Source organism: Camelus bactrianus, chromosome 6 (assembly GCF_048773025.1).
Source record: "Camelus bactrianus isolate YW-2024 breed Bactrian camel chromosome 6, ASM4877302v1, whole genome shotgun sequence".
NCBI lineage: Eukaryota > Metazoa > Chordata > Mammalia > Artiodactyla > Camelidae > Camelus > Camelus bactrianus.
In genome coordinates, this window is record NC_133544.1 from 25,261,238 (window position 1) to 25,279,931 (window position 18,694).

Below are 18,694 nucleotides of genomic sequence, written 5' to 3' on the forward strand. Positions count from 1 at the left end.
TAAGAGGTTTAATGATCTGCCAAAGCTTATAGGGACCCCAAAAAATTTTTTTCATTTATTTTATTTTATTTTTATTGACATATAGTCAGTTTATAATGTTGTGTTAAGTTCTGATGTACAGCATAAAAGTTCAGTCATACATATACATACATATATTCATTTTCATATTCTTTTTCACTATAGGTCACTACAGCAAAAAACCCACTTCTGAAGTTATGGATATCCTGTTTCACACATTCATTTTCCTGAGAAAACAACTATCTAAAACATTACTTATTACCTAGGTGATATGACTGAACTAGACTTTAATTCTATTAATAACACCAATCTATGCAAATGAATTTTACTTATTTCTAAAATAATTAACATGCCTGCCTACTAAGGGACATGTGAGTTAGGTGATTTTTTAGTTTTACCAAGTCTCTCTCCTCTTTTTGAATTCCCTGTCATGAAGCAGGCTCAAAACAGGTAATTAGGTAAACTAATTACAATTTACCCACTACGGCCCATCCAGAGAGATGGGCCCACCCTATCCTGAAAATGATACACCTGAAACATCTATTGTCAGTATGCTTCTTTCCATTTTCACTGACACTATTCACTCAAGTCCTCAGTCCTTCTTGTTGGACTCACACTCCTTGCTAGCTTCCAGCCTCCTGTCTCTACTATTCTAACCCATCCTATGCATGAATATCTCTTAAAGGTATGTGACTTTCCTACTCAGAAATGTTCAGTGGTAGAATTTTTAATGACATAGAAAAATAAAATAGAATTAATGAAAAAAAAGCACAAGCTAAAACTACATACATATACTATAGCCTCAGTTATGTTAAAAAGCATGTCTGTGTATACGTATGGGCACATGCAGAAATGTACACACATATATCCCTACATAAAGGGAAAAGGGAGGGCCAGGAAACACATCAAATGTAAACAGTGGTTATCTCTTAGTGGTAAGACTATGGTCATTTTTACTTTCTTTTTTATCTTTACAATGTGGTAAAATCTCTTTTAGTAAATAAAGTATATCTATAAACCCTCTAAAATGAACGTATAGACAATGTTATAGTCATTAGAATACTTTTTAAAGAACATTTCACATGTTCCCCATTACCTATGAGTCTAATTCCTCATCTTCTAGAGTTAAAGGCCCTACTCAGTCCAGCTTCTCTCTCCTAGTCCCTTAATATAACCTGGGTTCCTTAAGGACCAGATTAGATCACTCACACTGTTCCTTGAGCATAGCTGTACTTTCAAACTCTGCTTGTTCCAAATGTTCACTTCATCTGGAATATGGTCCTTTCCCATTTCCACCCATCAAAAACCTATGTGTTCTTTAAGGTCTATTTTCAATAATCCAGAAATAGCAAACACTACCACACCCCTTTCCCTGGTCCACAACAGACAACACTATTTGAATCCAGACTCTGTCTCAAAATCCTCAATTCAACGGCCCAAGGCAATCTTTACTAATCAATCCACGTTGACATACAAAATGAAACTTATCTGCCATTCCTGTAACAATCTAATGTAATTGCCTCTTCTCCCCTACTCCCAAAGTTCTTTGTACTCTTTATGGAACTTATCTCCTCAGCCTTCTATCAAGACTCACTTATTTGGAGGGAGGGTACAGCTCAGTGGTAGAGTGCATGCCTAGCATGCATGAGGTCCTGGATTCAATCCCCAATGTTTCCATTTAAATAAACAAACACACCTAATTACTCCCCCACAAAAAAAAAAACCCAAGAAAAAATTTAAAAGAATGACTTATTTAATTGTCGAATCTCCCTTTCCTACTAGATTTTAATCTGCACAGGGGCAGTGGTTATATCTTATTCATCTTCACATCCCCTACAGAGCCTTGTAGGAAGTAGGCACTCAAAACAATTGCTGAATTGAACACTTGTTCTTTTGCTATTATCTTATTAGTCAAAACGGCTAAATATTGAAAGCTTCATGCTAAAACAATGAAATTCTTCTTGAAAATCTAAGTTTATTTCATCAATTCTAGCTAACATTCCTACTTTAATTTAATAAGGCATTGTCTGTTATCACTTGATAACCAGGAGAGTCAAAAGATAGAACAAGATAAACAGACAATACCTTGAAAAAAAAAAAAGATAAAATGAGATTAGAGAGCTGAACCCATTCACATGGTCTTACATCCAAGTATGGAAGCTACTGAATTCAAACCACCACACTTTTGGGGTTTTGTAGCAATCTCCTTTATCAAAAGCAAAATGTTATTTCTGACACTAGAGAAACTGAAGGACTCTGAGCATCAACAATATATATCGGTTAAGAAAGAAATTTTTTAAAAAAGATGGAGAGATGAAAAGATAAAGCAAAAAGCTAAAGATCAAGTAAGGCATCAACAAAGTTAGGTAAGTAGTATGGTAAAGTCACAGGAATTTGTAACTATATCAGAAACCCAGTTCAAGAGATTTGGGTAGAAAAGAAGCCGGAAATACAGTAAGACTCATGCTGCCACCTAGAGGTTAAAGGCTGGTGAAAAATCATTTTTCTCCTTGACTGATCAGGTACAGTTAATTTAACTTTTAACTATTATAGACAGAGGTACAGGTCTTACAAAGTAAGCCAGTCAAAGAAGTCTGATGTCAGGCCACAATGAAGACTATCCAGGGTGTAAGAGTTCCAGTTATTCTCTCCCTGCCCTCCTTCCTAGACTAAAAGAAGAAATTAACAGAACTAACTGTTCTTCAGAATTTTATCTAGATGAAAAACCATTTCTAAATACAAATGGCCACTTTTTCAAAAATCACATACCTAGAGGGTGAAAAAGTCCTCTTTACCACAGGCTAGCTTGGAAGCAGAAGTTTTCCTTTGGTACCACCGCCAAAGACAGTTATACCAAATAGGTTCTTGTGCAGACAACTTTATCAATGTAGACTACCAGGATGAAACATCAGGTCTAAACGGGGACATCTCAATCTTTTTATAACAAAATGTTCCTTTTAAAAAACTAGTGATTAAATTTAGCCAAATAACAGTTCTACTAAAATAGCTACATGAACATACAGGATTAGAAAGACTATAAATCAGCAGAAGTGTTACCAAACCCAAGTTCACATGCCTGATATGCAGTGAGGCCAAACAAACCAAACACTGGAGGTTGTATGTTTATTACTTAATTATTAGTAGTATTTTATTTTGGTGGGGGTAGGAGAGGTAATTAGGTTTAATTTTAGAAGAGGTACTGGGGATTGAACCCAGGATCTCATGCACTCTAAGCACACACTCTACTACTTGAGCTAACCCTCCCCACCCGAACATTGGAGTTTGAAGCAGAGAAGGGTGTATTCCAGGGCCAAGCAAGGAGAATGGGTGGCTCATGCTCAAAAACCTCAAACTCCCTGATTTTCAGGGAGTTTTTATAGGCAAAATTTGGGGTGAGGGCTGCAGGGTGTTTATGGCTTTCTTCTAATTCATTGGTGGTGAGGTAACAGGGTGGTGTTACAGGAATCTTGTGCTCAGCCTGAAGTTACCATCCTCCACCTGGTTGAGGGACTTAGTTTCTGCAGAAGAACTCAAAGGTATTCTCTTTTGGATATTCCTTAAGGAGGAACCGAGACCCTGTCATAGGCTGCATTATTGTTTCTTGACTGCTCCTCCACTGTTTCTGCATTCCCTCCCTTCCCTGATAAGCAATCTGCCCTTTGGAACTCAGGGAAGGTCAAGGAGGCTGAATGAAGCATATTTCCTACAAATAAGAAACAGGGGACACAGAAAGGATTTGTACCTAGGAGTGTCCACAGTGTTTCTACTCCATTTCAGAAGCAACTACTCATATCAAAATAAGCTAAATTTCTTAAAGCTTTTTTAGACAATAATATTCTCAGTCTGATCTTATTTACTAATAACTTTCTAGTTAATCATTTTTTATATAGTGCAAAGGTAATTTCAAACCAGTTTTAAGTATATAAATAGAAATCAAATTGAGATTTTTATTATATGGTATATGGTGAAGTGTAATCAAGAACAAAGGCATCAAATTCAACTTCTTCATGATAAAAACACTCAACAAACTAAGAATAAAAGATAACATCCTCAATCTGACAAAGGGCATCTACAAAAACCCTAACATTGTACTTAATGTTTTCTCTCTAAGATCAGGAGGAAGACAAGAATGTCCACCCTTGCCACTTCTATTCAACACTGTACTGGAGTTTCTAGCTAAGGCAATTAGGAGAAAGAAAGGAAAGGAGAGAAAGAGGGAGGAAGGGAGGAAGAAAGAAACGAAGGAAGGAAGTGAGAAAGGAAGGAAGGAAGGAAAGGCATCCAGATTGGAAATGAAGAAGTAAAACTATTTGCAGATGAAATGGCTCTATATATAGAAATTCTTAAGTAATCTACTAAAACACAATTAGAACTAATAAATGAGTTCAGTAAAGTTGCAAGATGTAAGATCAATATATAAAAATTAATTGTACTTCTCTATAGTACCAATGAGCAAACTGAAAATGAAATTAAGAAAATAATTCCATTTACAATAGCATCATAAAATAAAAATACTTAGGAATAAATTTTGACAAATGAAGTGTAAAACTTATACTTTGAGAACTACAAAACATTGTTCAAAGAAATTAAAGAAGATCTGAATAAACAGAAAGACAAACCACATTCATGAATCATTTTAATTTTATTTAAATGGCAATATTCCCCAAACTGATCTACAGATTTAATGCAATCCCTACTAAAATCCCAGGTGACTTCTTTGCAACAATTGACAAGTTAAAATTCCTATGGAAATTCATAGGAACCAGAATAACCAAAAACACTTTAAAAAGAACAAAGTTGAAAAACTCATACATCCCAATCTCAAAACTTACTACAAAGCTACAGTCATCAAGACAGTGAGGTAAGAGCATAGAAATACAGGTCAGTGGAATAGAACCAAGAGTCCAGAAATAAACCCTCATGTTTATGATCAATTGATTCTTTTTAATGGAGGTACTGGGGACTGAACCCAGGACCTCATGCACACTAAGCATGTGCTATATGACTGAGCTATACCCACCCCCATTATGATCAAATGATTTTTGACAAATATGCTGACAGTTCAATGGGAAAAGCCTTTTCCACAAATGGTACTGAAACAACTGGCTATCTATATACAAAAGAATGAATATGGATCCCTACTTCACACCATACACAAAAATTAATTTAAAATGTATCAAATACCTAACTATAAGAGCTAAACTATAAAACTCTAAGAAGAAAACATAGGCATAAATCTTCAGGACCTTGGATTAGGCAATGGTTTCTATGGTATGACATCAAAATACAAGCAACAAAAGAAACAACTGATAAATTGGACTGCGTAAAAATTAAAAACTTTTGTGTCTCAAAGAATATCATCAAGAAAGTAAAAAGACAACACACAGAATGCAAGAAAACTTCATGAAAATCATGTATCTAATAAGTGACCTGTTTGTAGAATATATAAAGAACTCTTACAACTTAATAATAAAAACACAAATAAGCCAATTTTTTAATGGGCAAGGGATCTGAATATAGTTCCCTAAAAAAGATATACAACTAGCCAATAAGCACATGAAAACATGTTTCATATCATTAGTTATCAGGCAAATGCAAGTCCAAACCACATACCCATTCCACTTCATATCTACTAGAATGGATTATATAATTATTTATTTATTTATTTACTGTACATTAAAAAAAATTGAAGTATTTACAATGCTGTGTTAGTTCCAGGTATACGTGTGATAATTTTTTTTTGAGCTTTTATATTCAAGTTTATTCTTTAGTTAACTTAATGGAATCTTCACAAATTTGCATGTCATCCTTGCACAGGGACCATGCTAATCTTCACTGTATCATTCCAATGTTAGTATATGTAAAAACAAATAATTAGCAAGGATGTAGAGAAACTGGACTCCTCATACACTGCTGGTGGGAATGTAAAATGGTGCAGCCAGTATGGAAAATAGTCTGACAATTCCTCAAAAGGTTAATTGTAGAGTTTCCACATGACCTAGAAATTACACTACTAGTTATAAACTCAAGAGAATGAACACATATGTCCACACAGAAACTGTACATGAATGTTTAGAGTAGTATTATTCATACTAGCCAAATAAAGTAAATCCCAATTGTCCATCAATGAGTGGTTAAATATCATGTGGATAACTGATGGATAAATATATTATTAGACCATAAAAAGAAATGAAGTATTGATACATCCTACAAAATAACTGAACACTGGAAACACGAAAGAAACCAGTCACAAAAGACCACATATTATATGATTCTGTTTATAATGAAATGCCCAGACTAGAAATTCAGAGACAGAAAGCATATTTGTGGTGCCCTAGGCCTGTGAAGTTTGGGGAGTCATGCAGAGTGACTGGTAATGGGTACAGAGTTTCTTTTAGGGTAATGAAAATGTTCTAAGATTGATTGTGATGGTTGCACAACTCCGAATATACTAGAAATCACTGAATTGCATCCTATAAATAAGTGAATTATAGGGTACATGAATCACATCTCAATATAGCTGTTATAAAAAAGGAAAAAGAAGAAATGCATCAGAACCCCAGTCTCTACCCTTGGTTTCAAACGGCATGACCTGCTGCTTTCCCAATCTCCATTCTACTTAAAAATATTTTGAATATAGCCAGTAAGTAGGCATCTGAATGACCACTAAAAGGTTTGTAGCTTCCAGAGACAGGGGGAGAATTTTTTTTTAAAGCATAAATATTGTTGAGAATCAGTACTCAGTAGGATTTATAATAGTTCAATGGGTCTTAGGAATAAAGCAAGCTATGAATTGTTGCAAATTACAAGACTAAATCAAGATCATGCCCAGGTCATAGTAGCGATGGAATAGGGTAGGTAAATGATAAAACCAAACTATTATCAATAATCTTCACATTATCTTTACTATGTGTGGTTGATCATCCACTGTTGTAAGAGAAAAATTCCAGACATTATGAGACCTTCAAATGTTACTTCTCATCACTAAAATACAAACTACCTAGAAAAAGAACAATTTCCAGAAGCTTCTACCTTTTCAGTTTAAAGTCCACAGATTTCATTTAAAATAATCTGTCATTTCATCTAAAGGCATCAGCAGCTGATCACTCATTCAATCAGCAAATACACACTGCACATTTACCATATGCCAGGTAAATGTGGGCTACAAAAACAGTTCAAAAATATGATTCTTATCTTAAAGAGTTAACAATCAATGCAAGAGAGAAAACATATACCCCAAATCTCCCAGAATGGGTAAAAGTGCCATACAAATGAAACAATCAAATTGCTCTAGGAGCAATCTAGGAGGCCAGGACGTAGAGTTCACTTTTCAGATCAGGTATAAAAAAGAAACATTGATAAAAGAGGTAGATTCTGACTAAATAATGATGGACAAATAAAAGTTCTAATAGGTCAGGGAGGGGTTTCTGAGAAAAAGGAATAGCATGAATAGAATTTAAGAAGATGGGGAAGTGTTCCGGAAGTATATTTCAAATGGGGACAATGCATGGTGTTTGGGTAGGGGAGAAGTAAAAAGGCTAGACATTACACTAGGGCCAAGTGCAGAGGATTCTGAATACCATACTAAGGAATCTGAATTTTAGCGTATGAATAATGAAGTATTACTAATGACTTAAGGGCAAAGGACAAACAGAAGCAAATGGTACTTAAGAAAAATTAGCCTGGTAAGTGGTAAACAAGATGGACTAATACGAAGTAGTTGAGAGGCAGGGAGACCAGTTAGAATGTGACTACAATAGCTCCAGTAAAACAGGAAGGACACTGAACTCAAGTGGAAGTAACAGAAATGGACTTTATAAGGTTAAGTAGTTTTTTATATTTCTATATGTTTCATGGGAATTTCATATAAATTAACTGCCCAAATCAAGCAAAAGGGCCCCAATCATGAAATGCTATAAATACCTATACAAAAAATCACTGCATTCCAAAATCTGCACACCACAAGGGTTATCTGAGACATAATCACATACCAAATCAACGGGCAGGGTTCGGCTTCCAAAAGACACAATCTAGTTGCTATCAACCCTAGAAGGTTCACATTATTTCTATAATAACATTTAACAATGCTCTAGGGAAGTGGCAAACAATCATGTTTGTGAGGACAAATATTTTTTGCATTTTTTTTCTTCCCATCATCTTTATCAGAGCAGGTATTTGCATGAAAACAGGATCACTGGTCCTTGGGGATTCATCAGTTCCTATTGCTTATTTTTCATCCATGTCATCCTCTCAATTAATGCAGGAAAGAGGATTGAGACATCGAAACACCAGATTAGGGTGTCAAGTAAATGTCAACCCCTAGAGTAGATGAATAATCTGTAAGGACAAAAAAAAGATCTTGTTTTTATGCAAATACACTATACACAATAAAACAAAGAGAGACCATATCCAAGAAGTCTAATACATATCAATGTAATTCTTTCCAATTCTAAATTTAAAAACTATTGTCTATATGTCAGCTAATTGTTACAATCAAGGAAAATGACAATCAGTGGCAAAGCACTGCTACAGAAGTTGAAATAAGCCTGAATTTTAAACTATAAAATAATTTTGAAAAATCTCAGCTGTGATCATGGGACTCATTGGCAGAAACAAGCGTTTCTACTGCAGAATTTTGGTTCCATGCTTAAGGTCACTGACTTAGGTGACTTTAAATCCTTACCTTCAAAGCCTTAAGTTTTAGAAATATAAAAACTTAATAGTAATAATGATTTTAACTGTGTGGATTAAAAACTAAAACAAACCATACCAAGTTTCTGATTCTGTGAAAAACCATTAAAATAGATTTATTGATGCTCACAGAACTGACTCATTATTCTAAAAACTGATAAACAAAAAGAATCATTTATTCAGTGAGAACAGCTTTCAAGGTAATAAATAACAAATAGTTGATAAGATATTCACAGAAAAATTCTAGCTAATAAGAAGGAATGACAGGATTAGTATATTACCATTTTGCAACCTATAATAAAATAGTGAATCTAGGCAGTTTTTAAAGGCTGCTAAAACTCTGGGTGTAAGACTGATGGAGAATTTTACAATGAATAATAGATCAGGCTAACAATACATTATCAATGAATTAATCTTAGTATTACAAAGAGAGACAAGCAGATACGATGAACCCTTCTAATGAATGTATGCAATATCATTTATGAGATACTTTTGCCAAAATAAAAATAAAAATCAACCCTATATCTGTGCAAGCTTCTATATCTAAATTCCAGGAAATAAAAAGGAATAGATGAACATATCAAGTGCTTCCCCAGGGATGTAAGCAACAAAATCCAGAATGTGGAAAATTCTATAGAACAAACTACTAGATTTAATAAATGATAAGAGAAAATAAAAAGGAGGTAGAACTATGACAGATTAAAGGAGACTTAAGAGTCATATCAATCAAATACAGTACCTTATTTAAATCCTGATTCAAACAAACTAACTGTAAAAAGACAATTATAAGTCAACTAGGGAAACCTGAATTGTGATTGGCTATTTGATAATATTAAGCAAAAATTTTTAGGCATAACAATGAAATTGCAGTTACATTAAAAAAAAAAAAAAAAGAAGAGAGAGAGAGTCCTTGTCTTTTGGACTCATATATGAAGTTATTTGGTAGTGAGATAATACAATGACTAAGATAATTATGGATGTTGGTATAAGTGAAACACATTGGTCACATGTTGACTATTGAAGCTGAGTCATGATTATATGAGGTCAATATTCTACTCTCTCTCCTTCGGTATATTTTAAATTTTTTTCCATAATAAAAAGTGGGGGGGGGGGGAGTGCTTCATTATCTTTCTCAGTAGGAAAGCAGAAAAAGAAAAACAAATCAGAAGGAATATAGTAATCTACAACTAACTAGAGACAATATTGTTGATAAGTACATTTGGTAATATAGCATCCTCTTAACACAATGAGCATAAACTTTTATTTCATAAGAAAAACTGACCAGAGAGATAAAGCATTAATCACTATGATCATTACAGCTTATATTATCCAGAGCTAGAAATAGAATCAAGTTCTATACTATACCAGCCTCGCATTCATGAATTTAATAATCACAGATTTGCCTTTTCATTGTAAACCCTTGAGGTCAATGACATACATGGAATTAGTAATTTTGCCAAGACATAAACTTTAACTACAGGAAATAAACGACTAGGACACAGAGGAGTTAGGTAACAGTGAGTGAACCTAGCAGACCACCCAGCAACCATATCTCTGCTCCTTGATTCACGAAGTGAGTTAAAAAATGTTTTCTTGAAAAAAGAACATCAACTGCTAATGACAGTAATGGAAATAAAGAAAAGATAAAGAGGACTAAGGACGTGTTGATTATTAGTCAAAAAACAAAGTTTTAGATTAAATTTTAAAGTGAAATATTGAATTTGGCAGTAAAATCAATGATATGAACAAATCCACCATGTGTTCTATAAACAAGAAAAACAATTTATCAAACTCTTGTTGGGATTGTACTAATCAGTGAAAAATTTGCATTTTTGAAGAAAATTATAAGCTATAGTAGCTTCCCAAAATTGTGGATTTATGAAGGTCTGAGGAGGTACCTACCCACTGAGAACAAAGCTCTAACCACTGTATTTATTCATTCATTTATTTATTTATTTATTTATTTATTTATTTATTTCAATTACAATTCTACAATTCCTTTTCCAGTTTTAGAATGGTTATAGTATGAAAAGAGATAGAGTTTATAAAGAAATAATTTTAAACTAAAAGAATGGAGAGCAGACAGGAATAAATGAGAATTTTAAAAGCATTACTCAGAGTGACAGATCACATTCTTGTCTGCTACATATCCCTTCCTTTGGGGAACCAATCCTCCCCAACTGCATTCCATGTGATTTGAGTTGGACTAACCATTCCAATCTGAGTCTGCACCCAGGGCCCAGGCCTGGCCCATCTCAGTGCTCTGTGCTACTAGGCTAAAGGCCTGGTTCCAGGATAGGTATGTGACACAAAATGGAACAGTCAAGAATCCTTCTCAGGACCCCTCTTTCGGAAAGCTCAGAAAAGATGTTCTTTCTTTTGGGACTATGAGATTTAAAGACATATAAACTAGAGATCCTTTTGGCTACCTTCCCCAGTGCTAGATCAAAGAATAAGATTATTGCATGAGTGAAGCAGAGCCTTGAAATGAAAAACAAAAGCAAGAACAAGAGCATATTCCAAAGACATCATTAAGAGTCATGGATCTAGATATGCTCAAAGCTATTTCTACTCCTAGAATTTTGATTAATGTGAATACAGTCCTTCTTTTGCTTAAGCTAATTTGATTTGACATTCTATCACCTAAAACTCTAAGAGTTTCCAATATACTTCCACTGTACAGAGAAAAATAACTTATAACCTAGTAATAAACTCAGTAACAATTCTGGCACACTGTATCATAAAAGGCACATTTTAGATTACAGTGGTTTTTTACCTTTAGAATGTCTAATAAACATACTTTCTGAATTATGCAGAACTCATCATAAAATATAGAACACGCAACCCTGAATAAATGTGATCTGGGTACTCACACTCATCCAGCCCCAACTGATAGGCCAGGTTCTGAAGGCCTCGTACTTTCTCCATCAAATTAGCTGTGGTGAGGCTCCCCAGTTCTGAAACAGAATCATTTATTTCAATACCATGCCTTTTCACTGCTTTCTAGTAACAACCCATTTGGTTGTGAATCCTTGTTATACAGTTTTCAAGTTTAATTCCTATAAAATAAGTAGAAAATGGATCCATATCTCTTCTCATCCAGTCATTCCCTCTACACACATACACACACACCCACTTAATGAGAATACAGTTAGCAGAAATATAATAGCAAATTATGTAATTTATCCTGAGGATCCTTTTATAGCATTTATTTTGCCTATCATACAAAATGAATACACCAATAAAATATGAAAACTTGTAATCTGATATCGCATTGAGAAAGCCTACAGACAGCAGACAGATCACTGCCTTACAAAACAGACATTATCTCCCCTGTCATTTATATATCCTTATTATGCTAATTAACAATTAAAAAGCAACAAAACACTTACTGTTTCTCATTTCCCTAGGTTTAGAAAACAAAGATTAAATACTAATTCAAACTTTACCTTCAAATCAGATTCCTATAAAAAAATTTTAAATTTACCAGATAAAAAGACAGTATATTTAAAAACTTACTTTCCTAGATTTCCATTTAAATAACACCCAATTCCTTTCAGGTTTAAGACACAGGTCAATTTGAACGGAAGATAATGCTCTGATCTCTTATTAAAACTTTAAAGTTTCCTTAGAAAATACATGCTGATGGGATATTGGAACATTAGAAAAATGAACTCGAGATGCCCTTGAGACTTAATTTTTCCGTGGTTGGAGGAGGGGATCTGCTTTTAAGATTTCATGCAGAACAACGAATTACTTCTGAAATCAAATAAAGGTGTTATTTTCTCCCACTTATCATGCCACACTTATTATCTCTATCTGGCATAAGGAGACTTTCTTGATCTGTTCAGCTGCTTAAATAGCTTAAGAATCCCAGATTTTTACCTTAATTTCAGTTTATTGCTTCATAACCATCATGAATCATCAGCAGAAGGATAAAGAAAATTAAATAAATAAAGTAGGGCAAAATCAAGGAAAATTAATGTTTTTTAATTTAAATTTCTACTTTGTGGTTGAGTTTCAAGTCATTTATCAAACAACAATATTCACTACCTACAGTACTCTTTATGGGAGAAATTGATGAGATAGAAAGAACTAAAAGACAGGTCTTAACCCACTAAGGGGTTGTCAATTAATAGTACTGACAACAATATATAGCAGTAAATTCTAAATAAGGCACCTGTGTTATAGCAGTAAGAGACTAGTCTTAAGAGATCAGAGTTTAAATTTTAACTCTTTCTAACAAATCTTGGTTAGGTTAACCTGTGAACCTTATTATTATCATACCTAACTCACAGGACTTTTATAAGAATTAAGTGAGAAAATTTATGTGAGAGTTCTTTGTTAACTCTAAACATTATACAAAATAAAGTTAATATTAAAGGAATTTAGCAGCAAAGAAATCATTATGATTGAGTCTTAAACTGGAATGATTTCTACACATGGAAAAGGAGAAAAAGACATTTAGACATGAAGAACTATGAATAAGGACAGTTAAATAGGCAGTTTGAAGCCAAGAATACTTGTATGGGAATAGTGAGAGAAAAACTGGAAAGGTGGTTTGTGGAGGAGCATAAATGTCAGGTTAAAGGTCAGAGATCACTAGCACTGTTTACCTTTCAACATGTCGATGTCATCACGTTCTATTTCAGCCATCCATTTGGGTGGAGAACTAGTAATAGGCTGTCAGAATATAAGAACATATCCATTCAGATACAAGCAGAGTATGAAGAGACCCTACTCTTCCTTCTTATAAGAAAAGGAGTTTGTCACATAGCCTTCAGGTTGTTTGAAAATACTGGCAAATTATAATTTCAAAGACTCAGATTTCTCCAGGTTCAGATATGGTCAACAAATGGGAGACTTACAAAATACTACTATTCATCTTTAAAAGCTGGTTTTGGTGAAAGGGTTAGCTCAAATGATAGAGCATGTGCTTTGCATGCATGAGGTCCTGGATTCAATTCCCTGTACCTCCTCTAAAAATAAACAAACAAACAAGCCTAATTACCTCCCCCCTCAACAAAAAAAAAAATTTTTTTAATTAAAAAATAATAGCTGGCTTCAAAGAAATGATTTTGGAAGAATTAGGTCTGACTACTGTTACTGCTGTTATGTATAACAGGCTAGTATAAATGTGAAAGAAGTTACTTGAAATTCAATACTGGTGAAAGCCTCCAACTGAACTGTCTGAAACAATAATAAGGAAGTAACATTCTCTGACAGAGAAGATTCAAAGAAGAACCAAGAATGAGAAAATCTTCAACTTGAACAAGAGAAGGCTAGAACGATCACCACTTAAAATTTTATCTTATTGTAAACATTTTAGAAAAACTTCAGAATTGTAAGTTATCTTCTCATTTCTGAAAGTGAGCTTACAAAATATGAAAGAGAACCCATTCCTGAAATAGCATTGCGGTAACAAGTTTTCAATCCTGGCTGCACATGAGAATCATCCATGTAACGTTAAAAAAAAAAAATGACCCAACCATAACCCAGATGTACTAATTTAGAACATCAGGGGTTGGGAGAGGGTCCAGTGGAGAGAACAGAGCAAGGGCATTACATATGTATTTTTTAAAAGCTCCACAGCTGCACACTAAGGATTCTGTTGAACAGGTAGCAGTACAATTAAGAAACATTGCTTCAACTTTGAGCCCCTTTCCTTCCCTTTTTTAAAAAACTGAGGTATAACTGACATTATTATTAGTTTCAGGTGTACAACATAATACTATAATTGTATATATTGTGAAATGATTGCCACGATAAATCTAGTTAACATCCATCACCATACATGGTTACAAATTTTTTTTCTTGTAATGCGAATTTTTAAGATCTATTCTCTTAGCAACTTTCACATATGCAATACAGTATTATTAACTATAGTCACCATGCTGTACCTTACATCCCAGGACATGTTTATTCCTTTTCCTTTTTTGCAAATTAACATTTATTTGGCACTATGTGACAAGCAAAACACTTTACATGCATCATGTCATTTAATGTCCAAATCAACCCTATGAAGAAGGTATTATGTCCTCTTCATTTTACAAATGAAAAAAACAGATGTAAAGGAAGGTTATAAATCACTTGCTTTGGGTTACACAACTATTGGAGCCAGGATTCAAAACCCATGAAGTCTGAGTTCAGAAACCACTGCTCTATACTACCTCTCCTAGAAGGCTCTAGATTCAAATTCACCACTTCTACCCCCTAGTAGGGAATCAGACTGTACCAGGCGATCTTCACTGGGGCCCTGGGGTGGCCCTGAACCCTTAGAAACAAAACTCAATATGTATGTGCATACTTCTAGGGAAAAGGTATAGATATTTCCTCAGATTTTTAAAAAACACAATACTCTAATAAAAGTTTTTTTTAATCACTTATTTATATTTACAACTTAAAGTAATTAGTTGAAACCAAATATAATTAACTAAACTAAAAACTCAGTATGAATGAGAATGTAACATTAAATCAGATACTTTCTATTCAATCTACTAGGCAAATGCTGATCTAGTAATAATAGCTACCGTGTATTGTTTACTAGTCCTTGGCTCTATGCAAAGTATTTCACATGCATTATGGCATTTTACACTAAGAATTCTATGAGGTGGTTTCAAATGAGAAAACTGAGGCTCAAAAATGTTAGGAAACTTGCTCAGGTCAGAGACAGTGAAGTAGCAGATTCAGAACTCAAATCTGAGTGTGTCTGACTCCAAAGCCCTACACTCTCCTGCATTCCTCACGCTTAGTCCTTCCCAATGCTAAACGAATGCAGCCCAGCTTTCATACAACCCTAGCTCCTGAAAAACTGAAAGAGGCTACAAAGTCAGACTCCCTCTGAACAAATACTTTCATAGGACCTGAAAGCCACAGGCTCAGAAAGGCCTTAATATTTAACTCAGCATCTTTAACCTGAACAACGAGTACAGAGTGCTAAGCATATAGTAAGGTACTGAGAGAGTTATATTACAACTACCCAATTTGTTAATAGAAAGAACATAAGCTTTTGAATCAGACAATTCTGTTTCAGATTCTGGCCTATCACTCACTAGGGCTTGGGAAGTAACTTCCAAGTTTCTCTGTCAGTCAGTGCTTTCAACATTGGGCTCAAATGCTGCTAAGTATGGTACAAAGAGTGTGGGCACAGAACACACTCTCGACCATACACAAAAATAAACTCAAAATGGCTTAAAGACTTAAATATAAGACATATACCCCAATGTTCACAGCAGCACTATTTACAATAGCCAAGACATGGAAGCAACCTAAGTGTCCATTGACAGATGACTGAATAAAGATGATGTGGTATATTTGTACAATGGAATACTACTCAGCCTAAAAAACAATGAAGTAATGCCATTTGCAGCAACATAGATGGACCTAGAGATTATCATACTAAGTAAAGTAAGTCAGAAAGAGAAAGACAAATACCATATGTATTACTTATATGTGAAATCTAAATATGACACAAATGAACTATTTACAAAACAGAAACAGACTCACAGACATAGAAAACAAACTTACGGTTACCAAAGAGGAAAGGGGATGGGGGAAGGCTAAATTAGGAGTTTGGGATTAGCAAATACAAACTACTATACATAAAACAGATAAACAACAAGGTCCTACTGTATAGCACAAGCAACTACATTCAATATCCTACAATAAACTACAATGTAAAAGAATATGAAAAAGAATATATGTATAACTGAATCACTTTGTTATACACCAGAAACTAACACAACATTGTAAATCTACTTAAAAAAAAAAAAAGAGTATGGACACTAGTAATTAGACCAATGAGTTCAAAGACTGTTTCTGTCATATATTTATAGCCTATAACTTTGGGTAACCTACTTAACCTCTCTGTGCCTATTTCCTTGTCTGTAAAATAGAAATAATAACAGCAACTATACTTCATATGGTTTTGTGAAGATTAAATAATACACATAAAGTGCTTAGAATAGTGCCTGGCATATGTTATGCATTATGTATGTGCTAGTTAGTATTATAATCATATTTTCCTGTTGTGGGAATACATAAGAGAACATATTTAGAGCATCTAGTACAATGCCTGCTGCCCTGGAAGTAGGAAAGTTGTGGCTCTAATGGATGTCTTCCTTCAGTTCATGACGAGCCACTGAGAAATTTCAAAATCCTCTAGGTAGGTATAAGTTAAAGTCATAAAGCATCACATAAACAAAAGCTTCAAAATAATAGCTTGGGCAAAAAAGAATACTGGTGTTACATTAAATATTTCAACTGCCTTACTTTAAAATCTTTTAAGCTGAGAGAAGAGGCTAATAGTCAAAGGTCAAAAATACCAAAATAGAGCATTAACATCATTAACATAATGATACCATAAACAGATGTCCTGAGCTGTAGTTACAAAATATTTTGAAGGCTATGACATTATTCTTGAAAGTAAAGAAATAAGAGATATTTGAGATTTCACCCAAGAGCAAAATGTTGGGAAAACTTCATTAGGTAAGTAAGATATTACTTACGCTTTTGAAAGAAGCTGCAAATTCAGCAACACCTGGTACTAAAAAGAAGAAATACAATATTAGTCAGGTAATAAACATTTTAGTTTCCCTTACGTGGAGGACTCAAGCAAGAAAACAGCCTTATCTCCAAGGAGCTTACAATCTGGAAGAAGAGAAGGAGTAAATTAATAATTATAACATTTTTTAAGAGCTTCAAGAAAAACACCAGGTTCTATGGGAGGACACAAATTAGAAATCTTAATCAGACTGAGGAGGCAGGGAAAGCTGCTGAGAGAAAATAAAGCCTAAACTGAATTTGAAGGATCAGGAGTTAGGTGAATGAGAGGGTGGTGAGATACAACATCTTTTACCAAAAAGTTTAAATTTCCTTTTTAGGTATGTATGTTATTCTGTCAATCTAATTGTTTATTTAAATATCTCACAGAAAGAATCATATTAAAAAAAACAGAAGAATAAAAATCAGATATTTAAAAATAAAGTTCTACCTCACTAATAAAGAAATACAAATTAAAAACAAAGATCAGTAACATCAAATAATGGCTAGTATGTAAGGAAATGGGCACTCTCATCCAGTCATCCTCTTCCGTGTGCACAAAGATAAATGTACAAGTATATACATTGCTAAATTGTTTGTAATATCAAAACGTGGATATAATTTAGGTTTCCAAATGAATTATGAATAAACTATATCTACACAATAAAATACTTTAAAAGATATGAAGATCCATATCTATGCCTATCAATATGGAAAGATCCATTAAAAGATTACTAGGTGGATTAAGTTAAGCTGTAGATTGCTGTACATCTGACTCCATCATAACAAAACAAAAAACTCAAAAATATGTATTCACCCATCTGTATAAGCATAAAAAATGTCCAAAATACCTGTACTAAACTGTAACAGCAGTTAACTTTTATCAGAGTACTTAAAGGAGGTAACGAATTACTTTATGTACCTTGTATTGTCTGGCTTATTACAGTTGGGGTTTTTAAAAGCAAGTTTTAAAGACTCCCTATCATTTCGAGAATCACACTCTGCTCAGAAAAAATTTAACAACCAGACAGCTATTCTTAACACCAGAACACAGAATTCAGTCTCTTCTTCTTGAAGTAAAATTAAAATCGTAATCATTTCAGTTAAATGATAACTCTTCAAAAATCTACCTGAAGTGGTTTTCCTGCATCAATTTTGATATAAAGAAACCAAAAACTTACATTGTTCTGGCCAAAGGTCTGGTGAAGCACGGTCAAGCTTTTCAAAACTTAGCAAAGATGCTTCCAGATCTGTCCCTAGAACAAAACACCCAAATGAGCCAAGAAGACACAAAACACATTAATTTATATTTTATGACACATCACTCTCAAAGAACATAACAAGCTGGAACACTCACCTGGAAATTTAGAGACTGAGTTCTAATACTCATGATGCTACTGGATCATGATGTTATACAAATAAATCATTTCCCTCATCAAACCTC

The 18,694-nt window shown here is 34.0% G+C and overlaps 1 protein-coding gene and 1 non-coding gene across 12 annotated transcripts in view; both read right to left on the reverse strand.

Moving 5' to 3' along the window:
* The window catches only part of LIN52 (lin-52 DREAM MuvB core complex component), a 118,846-nt gene that overhangs the window by 95,434 nt on the left and 4,718 nt on the right, over positions 1-18,694 (reverse strand). For 7 of the 11 annotated variants that reach the window (XR_835837.3, XR_006727786.2, XM_074365271.1 and 4 more), the window contains exons 2-5: positions 18,432-18,506; positions 17,217-17,254; positions 13,326-13,392; positions 11,583-11,666 (exon numbers count right to left, since the gene is read on the reverse strand). Coding sequence is in view for 8 of the 11 variants with exons in the window: in XM_074365271.1 (XP_074221372.1) it covers positions 11,583-11,666; positions 13,326-13,392; positions 17,217-17,254; positions 18,432-18,506 (264 nt within the window). In the remaining 3 variants the exon portion in view is untranslated. Of the gene's footprint in view, positions 1-4,641; positions 8,356-9,448; positions 9,479-11,582; positions 11,667-13,325; positions 13,393-17,216; positions 17,255-18,431; positions 18,507-18,694 lie in introns of those variants that run through there. The other 4 variants (XR_012507462.1, XM_045522921.2, XM_045522915.2 and 1 more) reach the window with 3 other exon arrangements.
* Positions 5,791-5,897, reverse strand: LOC123619426 (U6 spliceosomal RNA). The gene has a single exon (XR_006728034.1). It is a non-coding gene; the product is annotated as a U6 spliceosomal RNA (small nuclear RNA).